This window comes from Rutidosis leptorrhynchoides, chromosome 8 (assembly GCF_046630445.1).
Source record: "Rutidosis leptorrhynchoides isolate AG116_Rl617_1_P2 chromosome 8, CSIRO_AGI_Rlap_v1, whole genome shotgun sequence".
Lineage (NCBI taxonomy): Eukaryota > Viridiplantae > Streptophyta > Magnoliopsida > Asterales > Asteraceae > Rutidosis > Rutidosis leptorrhynchoides.
Genome location: NC_092340.1, coordinates 243490751 through 243503721, shown reverse-complemented (window position 1 = coordinate 243503721; position 12971 = coordinate 243490751). Strand labels below are relative to the sequence as shown.

At 33.3% G+C, this 12971-nt stretch overlaps 1 protein-coding gene across 1 annotated transcript in view; it reads right to left on the bottom strand.

Moving 5' to 3' along the window:
• Window positions 1-7586: 7586 nt before the first annotated feature.
• LOC139862316 (probable mannitol dehydrogenase) overlaps window positions 7587-12971 on the bottom strand; it is a 34586-nt gene continuing 29201 nt past the window's right edge. Inside the window, exons 3-5 of the mRNA XM_071850911.1 lie at window positions 10381-10885; window positions 8557-8710; window positions 7587-7947 (exon numbers count right to left, since the gene is read on the bottom strand). Coding sequence (XP_071707012.1) covers window positions 7745-7947; window positions 8557-8710; window positions 10381-10885 — 862 coding nt within the window. The 3' untranslated portion in view covers window positions 7587-7744. The remainder of the gene's footprint in view (window positions 7948-8556; window positions 8711-10380; window positions 10886-12971) is intronic.

Sequence of the window (12971 nt, the reverse complement as noted above, 5' to 3'; positions counted from 1 at the left end):
GGATGTACCTCATCCAGTCATGACCTTTTCCGATATGCACTTGGAAGAATTGCACCCGAACCTGAGATTTGACAGACTTTGGATAGATTATCCAAAATATCAACGGGGTTTGCATACTCTTCACTCTAAGGTTGTTGAGGTACCGAGGGTCATAGAATGGGGACCCTTAGAAGCTGTAGAATTGGCCGGGCCAATTAGGGAATTACTTGTACAGAGGTATGGTAATTCTTCTTTTAATGACTGGATATGTTTATTCACCATACGCAGACCTGTATATAAAGTATGGTGTGAAGAATTGTTATGTAGTATAGAGTTGAATGATCGGGTAGCTAGTTTAACCGATCGTTCTTTTATTAGATTTTTGTTAGGCGGTTCGATGCGCCACATGTCTTTACTGGACATGGCTCAGGCTTTACGTATATATACGCCTGAGGAGTTAGCGTCTGCCGATTGTAGAGGATTGATACTAAACGGTAGAAAGATAGATGAAAATTTTGATACACACGGTGTGTGGAGTCAAATGACAAGCCATCACCGTTTCAAAGGGGGAAATTACTCTTATTTGGATATAGATAGAGCCGAATTAAGAGTGATACATAGGTTTTTAGCTAATTCGATTACACAAAGGGGTAAACAAAGAAAAGGTAAATGAACAAGATTTGTTTTACCATATGTGTATTCGAGACCCACAAAGAGCTGTAAGTATACCATATTGTGTGGGTTATTATTTATCAGCTATGGTTCGGGGGATGCGACCACATAGCATAATAGGAGGTGAAATTTTTATTACTTTGATTGGTGAATATCTCGGTGTGGATATAAGTCGGGGGGGATTATTAGTAGAAGAACCAGAACCCCGCGATACTATAGGTTTAAATGTATACCATGGTGCGAAAGTTTTGAAGAGGCGAAATAACGCCGCAGTACGATACCATGGTAGACATCCACAGGTGGAGAGAAACCAGCAACAAGGTAATGTAGGAGGGGGGAATGAGATGCAAGAAATGCATAGGTTTATAGCTTCTCAGGAATACAAAAATGCTAGACAGAGAGCATTTGAAGATTGGCAAGTTCATCAGAACCAGATCATAGCTCATTGCCAACATATAGGTAGAAACTATATTCCTACACCGAAACCCATCTTCCCTCCTTGGTCGATAGAGATGCAGCCACCATATCCTACGTATGACCCTGCCGAAGCATTCTATAGCACTTATGGTTATGCCTGGAACCCCTATTGGTACCAATATCATCCTTAGTTTACTTATTATTATTTTTTATTTTGTAATTTGTAATTATTGATACATTTAATATTTTTGTTAATATTGTAATCATTTTTATAATTGTCTAACTTTTATTCTTAGATTTTAATAATTTTTGAATGTGGGGTAATATACCAAACTTCAAAAATATGTATATATGTTTGCAGTTTATCTTATGTAGACAACAGGGTAAAACAACGCATTTTCAAAGACTGGCATTAAGTTCAGCAAAAGCAACTAATTTTGACGACAAGATGCAAAATATATGTGAAATAACAACAAGACGGAATGAACAAATGATATGCACCATTTATCATTCAGCAAACAAACGCCAATATATTTGGAAACTTTGGTAAAATTTAATCATTTTCACACAAATCACCCTCAATAATTTAAATTGTTACTGATTTCTTGCAAATGAGGGCATTGCAAGATCTTAAGTGTGGGAAGGGGTTAAATTCTTTCGGATTTTAAAATTTTTATATTAAACACTTGGTTACCATTAAAAATACTAGTAAAGCAGTAGTTGTATTAGAATCTAGTGCTCTCTGATAAAAAAGAACAGCCCTAGTCTTATATACTGACTACCCAATTCTAGTAAAATTTTTCAAAATTTTCAATTAAATGAATTCAAAATCATGTTTATACATATTTATGAACGATAAAACTAGGTTTTAACACCGAAATTATTGTTACCTCGGAAAGGACATAAATTGAGAAACAAACTAAAATGTTAAAATTCATTTAAAATAGAATAGAGGACGATAAAAAGGAAAATAAAAGCCAAGTGTGGGAAAATTTACCAAGTTATCTTAAACATATGTCACATATATCTGTAACAAATAACTGAAAATACTTTTGCTTTGGACTAAACTAAACTGTTTTACCCGATGAAAGAAAAGAAGAGATGGATCTACACGATGAATCAATTCCATCATTAAAAGGAAGTAAAGTCTTCCGAAAAAGACACGCGCTTCTTGATTTAGGTCATGAAGTTGTCGTCCAGACCAGCTGTAGGTTGACGAAAAATCTAGAAAAGTCATCACTAAAATCAGCTGGAAATCCACGGACCTCAGCATTAAACAGGGTCGCCAAGTGGTCAGATTTATCCTAACCATGAGAAGGATTTATCTCGTACAATGGGGGGGCACCATGCAAATTAGCTGGATAAGACTAATGAATCAGATCCCCAGAAAGGATAATCTCCTTAAAGATTAAAAATCAGCTTTTAAGACTAATATTACTCAATCCTAGAGATTGACCTTAAAGATTGAGAATTACAAACTCATGGAATTCAATGATATCTAAACTCGAGCTTGAACGAGAAAATATTTTGATCAAAATTACAAACCGATTTGTTTTCTGAAAACCCTATTTTCAATGCGTTCATTACCATTGAACGTAAAATCCTAGGAATTCACCTGGAATTCATTAGGTCACCTGAACTAAATCGGGTGTCAACCGTAAGAACGGTGGTTGCATAGTGGTCAAAGACAGGACCTTGTGCCAGACCGAAAAATTATAAGGGTGAGCTTTACTATTGCTCCTACCAAGGATAGTAATTGCGTCCGACACGTTATAGACCATAATCAAAAGCATGTCACGGGACATTTCCTTAACAGTTGCTTGTTCAACGCTTTCCTTTACAACCGGACGGTAGTTTACCGAAAGGTAATATACGGGACAAGTAAACTGGACGTGTTGCTTTCCAAATACAAGGTTAGCAAGTGGGTGACACAAACCCGCAAGTTTTGAGCTAAAATTTTCAAATCTGAAACCCACCAAACCCACAAAAATATTTTGCAAACACCGGTAAAGGGTTATTCCGGAAAACTTATCTAGGGTAAAAACTAGATTTAATTTTCAAAAGATCAAATGTTTTCATAAAGATCCAATTTCCTTAATGGATCTAAATTTTTATAGTCATGTGGGACTGTAAACCATATCGTTACTACCATTGTTTATACCGCCGTATAGAAATCACTGATGTACAAAGTGTGAAGAATAAAGAAGTGATTCTAGTATTTCAAGACGATATTGCTTGAGGACAAGCAACGCTCAAGTGTGAGAATATTTGATAATGCTAAAAACGAACATATATTTCATAGCATTATTCCTCAAGAAAGACAAGCTTTTAGTTGCAATTGTTCTATTTACAAGTGATATTCGTTTAAATAATAAAAGGTGAAGACAAAAGACAGATTCGACGAATTGAAGACGCAAACGACCAAAAAGCTCAAAAGAACAAAAGACAATCAAAAAGGTTCCAATTATTGATAAGAAACGTCTCGAAATTACAAGAGTACAAGATTCAAAACGCAAAGTACAAGATATAAAATTGTACGCAAGGACGTTCGAAAATCCGAAACTGGGACCAGAGTCAACTCTTAACGCTCGACGCAACGGACTAAAAATTACAAGTTAACTATGTATATAAATATAATATAATATATAATTAATTATATTAATTATATATATATTATATTTATATATAAAAACCGTCGGCAGAGAAACTCCAAGGGTGTGAGCTGTAAATACATTCTCCGCGACTCGCGGAGTTTGAAGAGGCTTTTGCCGCGAGTCGCGGAGCCCCAAATTTCAACTCTGGCTATAAAGCAAACCGAATTCTGATCATTTTTCATATTCTATTTCTCTCATTTCTCTATCTATACGATATATATATATATATATATATATATATATATATATATATATATATATATATATATATATATATATATATATATATATATATATATATAATTTATATTTTAATTTTAATTTTAATTTTAATTCTAATAATAAGGGTATGTTAGCGAATGTTGTAAGGGTGTAAGTCGAAATTCTGTCCGTGTAACGCTACGCTATTTTTAATCATTGTAAGTTATGTTCAACCTTTTTATATTAATGTCTCGTAGCTAAGTTATTATTATGCTTATTTAAAACGAAGTAATCATGATGTTGGGCTAATTACTAAAATTGGGTAATTGGGCTTTGTACCATAATTGGGGTTTGGACAAAAGAACGACACTTGTGGAAATTAGACTATGGGCTATTAATGGGCTTTATATTTGTTTAACTAAATGAAAGTTTGTTAATGTTAATATAAAGATTTACAATTGGGCGTCCCTATAAATTACCATATACACTCGATCGGACACGATGGGCGGGGTATTTATATGTACGAATAATCGTTCATTTAACCGGACACGGGAATGGATTAATAGCCACTAGAATAATTAAAACAGGGGTGAAATTACATTCAAGGGTAATTGGTGTAATTGTTAACAAAGTAGTAAAACCTTGGTTTACACGCAGTCGATAACCTGGTGTATTCATTAAACAAAGTATTAAAACCTTGTTACAATTCGAATCCCCAATTAGTTGGAATATTTAACTTCGGGTATAATAATAATTTGACAAGGACACTTGCACTTTATATTTATGACTGATGGACTGTTATGGACAAAAACCAGACGGACATATTAAATAATCCAGGACAAAGGACAATTAACCCATGGGCATAAAACTAAAATCAACACGTCAAACATCATGATTACGGAAGTTTAAATAAGCATAATTCTTTTATTTCATATTTAATTTCCTTTATTTTATATTTAATTGCACTTCTAATTATCGCACTTTTATTTATTGTTATTTAATCGCACTTTTAATTATCGTACTTTTTAATTATCGCAAGTTTATTTTATCGCACTTTTATTATTCGCAATTTCATTATCGTTATTTACTTTATGCTTTAATTTAAAGTCTTGTATTTATTTTATATTTTACATTAGGTTTTAACTGCGACTAAAATCTTAAAATCGACAAACCGGTCATTAAACGGTAAAAACCCCCCTTTATAATAATAATATTACTTATATATATATTTGTATTTTTATAAAAGTAAACTAATATAGCGTTGAGCTTTGTTTAAAGATTTCCCTGTGGAACGAACCGGACTTACTAAAAACTACACTACTGTACGATTAGGTACACTGCCTATAAGTGTTGTAGCAAGGTTTAAGTATATCCATTCTATAAATAAATAAATATCTTGTGTAAAATTGTATATAATTTAATAGTTTTTTCTGCTAAAATTAATAACTATTTTATATACACCTCGTACGACATCAACAGCACTGTTAGTAATTCCTTTACAAACTGATTATAGTTTTAGTGAATTCTTGTCTAAACAGGATGAGCTCAAGCATTCTGTTATTTATGATGATTTAGAGGAGGGGGAGATCCCTCACAACTTCACCAGAGCTGAGCTGGATGAGCTGGTGCGTCTAGAGCAAGAAGAAGCTAAAGCTGCTGACACACAGTTCGATGATCCTCCATCAGAGGATGATTCTTTTGGCCCTGAGATTTCTAAGGATATCGATGATGGGGAAGTTGATGGTTTAATGGAAGATGTTACTTTTGAAGAATATCCTACGTATATGAATGATAGGAATGAAGATCTTCCTGGTTTTGAGGAGTTGTTTAGAACAGATGACGAAGTTTTGAATCGAAGGTGTAAAGAGAAAGAGAGAACTGAGGTTTTGCCTGAAGGGTTCTTGCCAGTCAAGTATAATGACGAGGTTGCTGCGAAGTTAGAAGCTGACTGGCGTGATATTTTGAGGATTCGAAAGTATTGTGAAAAACCGAAGCTTGAGCCAAAGTATTTGAAGATGATAAATTTGAGGAAAGGTGCGAAAGGAAGGATCTTGGCCTGGGCATACATTGAAGAATTCAACATGTTTGCAATTAAACGAGAGTTTGGAGTTGACTACATCAAACATGGTCATCAGTTCAAGTCACTGCCGTATTTTGAGCTTATGCAGATTGCCAGGTTAAAGATGTTGTATTGTGGAATGAACGATCGCTCATCATTGTTGGTTAAGAAAGTTCGAATCGCGTACAATTCGAATAACTGGAAGGATTTTAGACCACAGTATCCGAGGATTAAGTACAGGGTTGATCCTATTAGTGGAGTATCTCGACAAATTTTGAAGTATAAGCCGGCAAAGACTATGAAGAAGGTTCCGTTAAGAAAATTGCCGCAGAATTGGAGTCAGAGATTTCGTTGGTGGTTTTATGATGATCATTCTGAGGAAGCTGTGATTGTTTTAGATAAGCTGAAGGAAGATGATATCGATTGTATTCGTGTGTTGGATCCGATCTGGTTAAGGAACTGTACCGAAGCTGATATTTTTACTTTGTACTATAACCGTATGCTTTATCGTCGTGAAAACATGGTACAGGCTGAACAGTATGTTAAAGTGGCTAAGCTGTGCTACTTGAACAACATGGTGATCGATCCGTATGATGACTGAAGACTTATGGAATAGAACTAGGTCTTAGGGGGAGTTTGTTGGTACATAAATCCCGAGTTCTATTACGTTTATTGTTCTATTTGTTATGTACTTGATATTTCAGTCATATATGTACGTGGACACTTATACTTTGTGTTTATGATGCTTAGTATAATGTCGTAAATAGGTCAAGCAGTCGGTTGGCTGCTCAAGACCATCGACCGATGGTAGGGACCATCGGTCGAGGGACTGTCACCATCGGCCGAAGGTCCCCGACCACCGGCCGATGGTCACTGTATTTAGTATAAATACGGGTTTCGTGGTTTTGTGTTAGGTTACACACCATAAATCCTTAGGCTGTCGTATTACTTGCTGCTAATCGTCCCAAAACCCTTACCAACCGAATACACAGTCTTAGGCATCGATTCTATCAATTATTCATTGGTTAATTCGATCCCGTTAGTCTAATACGTATTCGACTCATTCTAATTAGTGTTTCCGCCATTAATCTAGATACAACGTATGATCTAAGGTCCTAACTACATCTTCAATATGTATCAAGTTATTTTGGCATCAATTTCTCATGATGATACAACAACAACAACGCTCAATCCCACAAACGTAGTGGGGTATGAGGGAGGTAAGATGTAGACAATTCTTCCCCTATTCTAGAATAAAGAGAAGTCATTTCTCCACCCAGAATGAAACACCCTAAGTGTAGAGAAAGTTCTCTCTCTCAATTTTTAATCCGACAAAAATCTAGGTTAAAAAAGTAAGACGTCATGAAAATAGTAGAATCAAATTTTCATGGATTTTAAACCTGCATAAAGTTCAATTTGGCATCTACTGATCACGACACTAAATCACCAAAAAGCCCACTAACGATTTAATGTCAAAACGACAATTTTCAGGCATCGAAATTAAACCTAAAACGATAATTCCAACCCTTTTCTGTTATACGTATGTATTAAATTCACCTGAAAAAATCACTACTCGTATATAGAAATATGTGACATATTATAACTACTTTAAGCTTTCAATTTTTATTTTATGATATTTATTATACATGGAAGAAAAACAAAGCAAATGTGATGGTTGATGCAAGTCCCGTAAGGCCAAAATGCAAACGGAAATTCGCAAGTACAGACTTAGAATATAGTTTGCGAGTTCAGAGACCTGAACTTACACATGCTCTAACGTGTTAGCAATGTCGATAACAAAACGATAACGAACATCAGCTTTCTCTATACGTTGCATTGCATCGTTGATATAGTCAATAGGAATGACCTCAACATCTGCAGTTATGTTGTGTTTTGCTGCAAAATCAATCATCTCTTGTGTCTCTTTAATCCCTCCAGCTAAACTTGCTCCAACCATCTTTCTCCCTACATTGTATGTACATGCCGATTAATCATCATTATTTATTACTATATCCAAAGCACAATTTCTGAAAATACTTTTGTGAAAAGAGTTCTTGAAATGTATAATAATGGTAGTAGATGTCTTCTATACAACCTTTCATATTGTAATTCATAGTAAAAAATTATTGATCTACGTTATACTCCCTCCGTTTTAAATTAAGAGTCATACTTTTCAAAGTCCCTCGTCCCAAATTAATAGTCATACTTTTCAAAGTCTTTATTTCTTAAGTTTGATTTTATATAACTTTTTTTTTTTTGTGTTATATAATGGTAGTAGACGTCTTATACAACCTTTCATATTCTAATTAGGATGTGATCCTTACACACTACTTTTTGATCCATCAACACTTTTGTCTTATAAATTCACAGTTATATCCCCAAATTAATCAAGAGAGTTGAAGTTATATTATTATTCTAAGTATAATTAAGGGTATAATAGTAAATTAAGTGTAGATAAATCAAAAAGTAGTGTGTAGGGATCAACTCCCATTGCAATTAGCCACAAATTACTGATATAATGTTATAATTAAATTCTCAAAATCTGAAGTTTGATTTGTAAAATCAAATTCGTACCCATGATCATAGGAATAATAGGCAACTCGAGAGGCTTGGTTGGAGCTCCAACCACAACTAGTTTACCATATGGCTTTAAAAGGCTAATCAAAGGCTCAATAGAATGATCAGCCGATACAGTGTCAATAATACCATCCATAGTACTCACAGCAGCCTGTAAAAATCCAAACATTTAAACAAGATTATTTCCATACAATTAACTGTTTATATGCTTAAAAACTATGTAAAATACCATCTACTAAGAGTAACATTTAACCGTTTATTCCTTTTAATAAAAAACCTTCTAAAGAAATGTCTGAATCAAGGGCAATTCTACCCACCAAGCTGTCTCAGCAATTTAGAAGGTCTAGGGCGAAACAAAATTGGGCGTTTATACATCTTAAATTTTTTTATACATATAAAAAAATAATACTAAAAGTTATCAATGTGAAATTCTTTTTCAAGACAGCCGTATTATTTGTGTTTTAGTCTCAAACTAGTTGGACGACCTGGCTTTGCGCCGGTTCTTCACCCTTGATTAACATTAATTACATAGCTAATTATTGTGAAAGTACTTATTTATCATTTTTTTTTCGTTTTGTTGAGGAAGGACCAAAAATAGTTATGTGATTGATTTGTAATAAGCATGAAAGTAATTATTCATCATTTTTTGGTTTACTTTTCGTCTTGTCGAGAGAAAAGACCCAAATGCTCAATCAATAAAGTGAGACGTACATCAACGATTGGTACAAACTATTTAATAAAATAGGAACAACTATATATATATATATATATATATATATATATATATATATATATATATATATATATATATATATATATATATATATATATATATATATATATATATATATATATATATATATATAATGAGGTATGTTGTTAATTTATAATAAAAAAAAAGTTAAACAATAATAAAGTGAAAAAGTATGTGGTTCATTTAATAATAATAATAATGAATAGTTATTAGTTAATAAAAATTATGTGATCGATTTATAATGGATGAGAAGTTTAATGGTTAAATTATAAAATGTGAAAACTTTGAGGTAAGTTTATAAAAGCTTTAAAATTAAGTATTAAAAAGGGTGTGGTTGAATTGTGGGAAAAAAAAAGTTTGGGTGAATTTGTAAAACTTATTAAGGTTACTATTCATTTAGTGTATGCCATATAGATATATAGTTTCTGGTTGAGTTGTGAAAAAAGTAAAAGTTTGAGTGAATTTGTGAAACTTGTTAGAGTTACTATTCATTTGATATATGTATTTCTGGTTGAGTTGTGAAAAAAGTAAAAGTTTGAGTGAATTTGTGAAACTTGTTAGAGTTACTATTCATTTGATCTATGTATTTAGATATATAGATTAATATTTGTCATCTACTATAATTAAACTTTTACTTATATAAAACTACATCTTCTAACATTTTTAGAAGCAAAATCATCGATCAACTTTGTGTGTGTACATATATATTCAAATTTGTGGGCCTGAACGGTTTCACATCATGTCCATGATCGAAGACGCCTCTGTACCCACAGAGGTGTGGGTCCTTTGACCCCACTACTTTGTAATTTTGCTTTTACAATGTACTTTTTAAATTGTATAGGGCAACATTAAATTTAACTACAAGAACCCGTATATTTTTAGATTTTATGGTTTTTATTTGGGTAAAGAGGCACTAAAATAACTTTCAAATATAGTCAGGTTTGGAAAAAAAATAAAAAAATTAAGATCCCATTAAATTTACATCCTGAATTTATCACTAATCTATCATAAACACTTAACTAAGCAATCTTAAATGGCCCCAAATCGTAGACACAATATATAATTACCTGCATTTGGGCATGATCATGGCTAAGCAAGAACGAATCAGCACCAAGGTTACCAATAGCTTCTTCCTTCTTATTAGGTGAAGTACTAATGACAGTTACTTTAAGACCAAAAGCTTTAGCAAATTTAACACCAACATGACCTATCCCACCAAGACCAACCACACCTATGTGCATTCCTGGTTTATCAAGCCCGTAGTATCGTAGTGGGCTGTAAACAGTAATGCCTGCACATAGGAGAGGTGCACCACAATCAAGAGGAAGGTTTTCGGGCCATCTTATAACGTAGTCTTGATTTACAACAATGTGGTCAGAGTAACCTCCATATGTGACCACAACAGGGTCATTATAGGTTTGAACCATTTTGGGACAGTATTGATTTTGATCAGCAACACAATGCTCACAGGTTCGACAACATCCAACCATAAAACCGACGCCAACTTTGTCTCCAGTTCTGAATTTATTGACGTTGGTTCCGATTTCGGTCACCACTCCTACAATCTCATGGCTGGAATGAACCAATATAGCTAAGTTACCATCTTATGTATGCGCTACAAACAGAACTTGTGAATTTGTTATACAAATTAGTTATGTATATTTATTACAGCAACAACAACAAAACTCAATCCCAAAATAAAGACAAGTCATCTTTCCACCCAGAGTGAAACACCACGAGAATTTTTGTTAGACAAATTGCTTTCCTATTCTTGTACAATATGTTTTTCTAGTTGTAGATTTAAAATGGCTGAAAAGGAGGCTTAACTTTCTTGGCAATATAAATGTTGGTGATTTTTCTATGGATGTGCTACACTATGGTCAAAAGGTAATTCAAGAAAGTCAAAGGGTCAAAAGGGATCTGGCTTGGACTGATATGATGCACTATCGTATATCGTATAAGAGTGTTTCTAACCGTGGCGGTGACAAGTCAAGTGATGTACTTTTTGGTGATGTAGCAAGGTCAAAAGATGAAGTTAAATAAAGGGTAGTGTCAAATTTGAGGGTTAAATTTGTGAATGGGTGATGTGGTAAAATATTATTGGTAGTTGGGTTTATAATTTATTAATTAATAATATATAAAAATATTTGAAAAAATCTGATTGGCTGAAACACATTTGACACACTGACGCCCCGGGCGTCAAATTTTGACGCCGCGTTAGGGGCGTCAAGGGCATCAAACAACTTGCCAACTGGGATGACGGGAGAAATCTGACTCCTGGTAAAGGAAGAAGTTTTTAAGTTGAAATGGCCTACTGAGGGTTTACGTGATATTTTGCCAATTTGAGGGAAAATTTGACTAATTAATGGCCTCAGATGGTGATTTATATTTTGAACATTTCTTTTGTAATAGTTTATTTTATGGTAGTAGAGAAATTACTTTTTTTTTTAAGTCAAACTCATACACCATATATACAAAATAATTTCACGAATATATATATATATATATATATATATATATATATATATATATATATATATATATATATATATATATATATTTTAATCAAGTGAGAATGTTCTCACTTTAACTTTTGATGAGAACAAATCTAAGCCTTCTATTAATTGATCCAATGGTCTGAAATTTTCGATGCATTTAATTAATTAATTATGTACAAAAGGGCATACATGTAAGACCACTCCCTATAGTTCATTACCCGCTCATTATCCGTTCATTACCCGTAATTAACCATAGACACGAGCTAGTTATCCGCTTTAGTTATCCGCATCCACCATCAATTTAACGGAAGTTTTAAGTTTAGTTATAGGAATTGTGGGTCCAGTGGCTTTTTATTGTTGGACTTGATGCTTTATTGCTTGTACGTTGTATATTAAGAGGAGTATTGTTTTAGCCATTATAAGGAGTGTTTAATTATGAGTTAGTTATAGGATATTGATGTTGATGTGGCGCTGATGTGAAAGGTTAAGAGGATGAATAGTTTAGTTACGATAGGAAGTGGCCTAAACCAACCGATAAAATTCTCCTAAAAATCCTCTCACGTCCTGTTTTCATGGACCAGTTTGTTTCTCTTTCATCTTCTAAATCAACATCTATTTATTTTCAACATTTTTCAATTACCATGAATTTGTACTCACACCTACTAACAATTTCCATATTTCTCATTTATATGATCTCGTCATATCTCATGATGTTCCTTTTAACGTCGCTTACAAACATTGATTAAATTTAATTTTGTATTACATTGTAATGAAGAATTTTTATGCTTATAAAAATGGGTTTTATAGTTGAACTCACAACCTCAAAGTGAAAGGGATTACCACAATACCACTAAGCCAAACGCCCTTTGATAGTAGAGAATTTACTCATTTAGTTATGGAGTTACTAATCTTTTCTATCAAAGTTCGGGATGTTCACTAAAAACTCCCTTGAAAGTACGCCTCTAGTTTAGTTTTTACTTACTTTTTTTATCAATGCAATTTGTGGAGTATCGTCCTGTTTGCCAAAAAAACATTAAACCTTAAACTCAAAACTTTAAACCTTAAACCGTAAACTATAAACCCTAAATTATAAACCTTGAACTCTAATATAAACCATAAACCAAAACCCTTTGTGGGGTTTATAGTTATTTGATTATTTT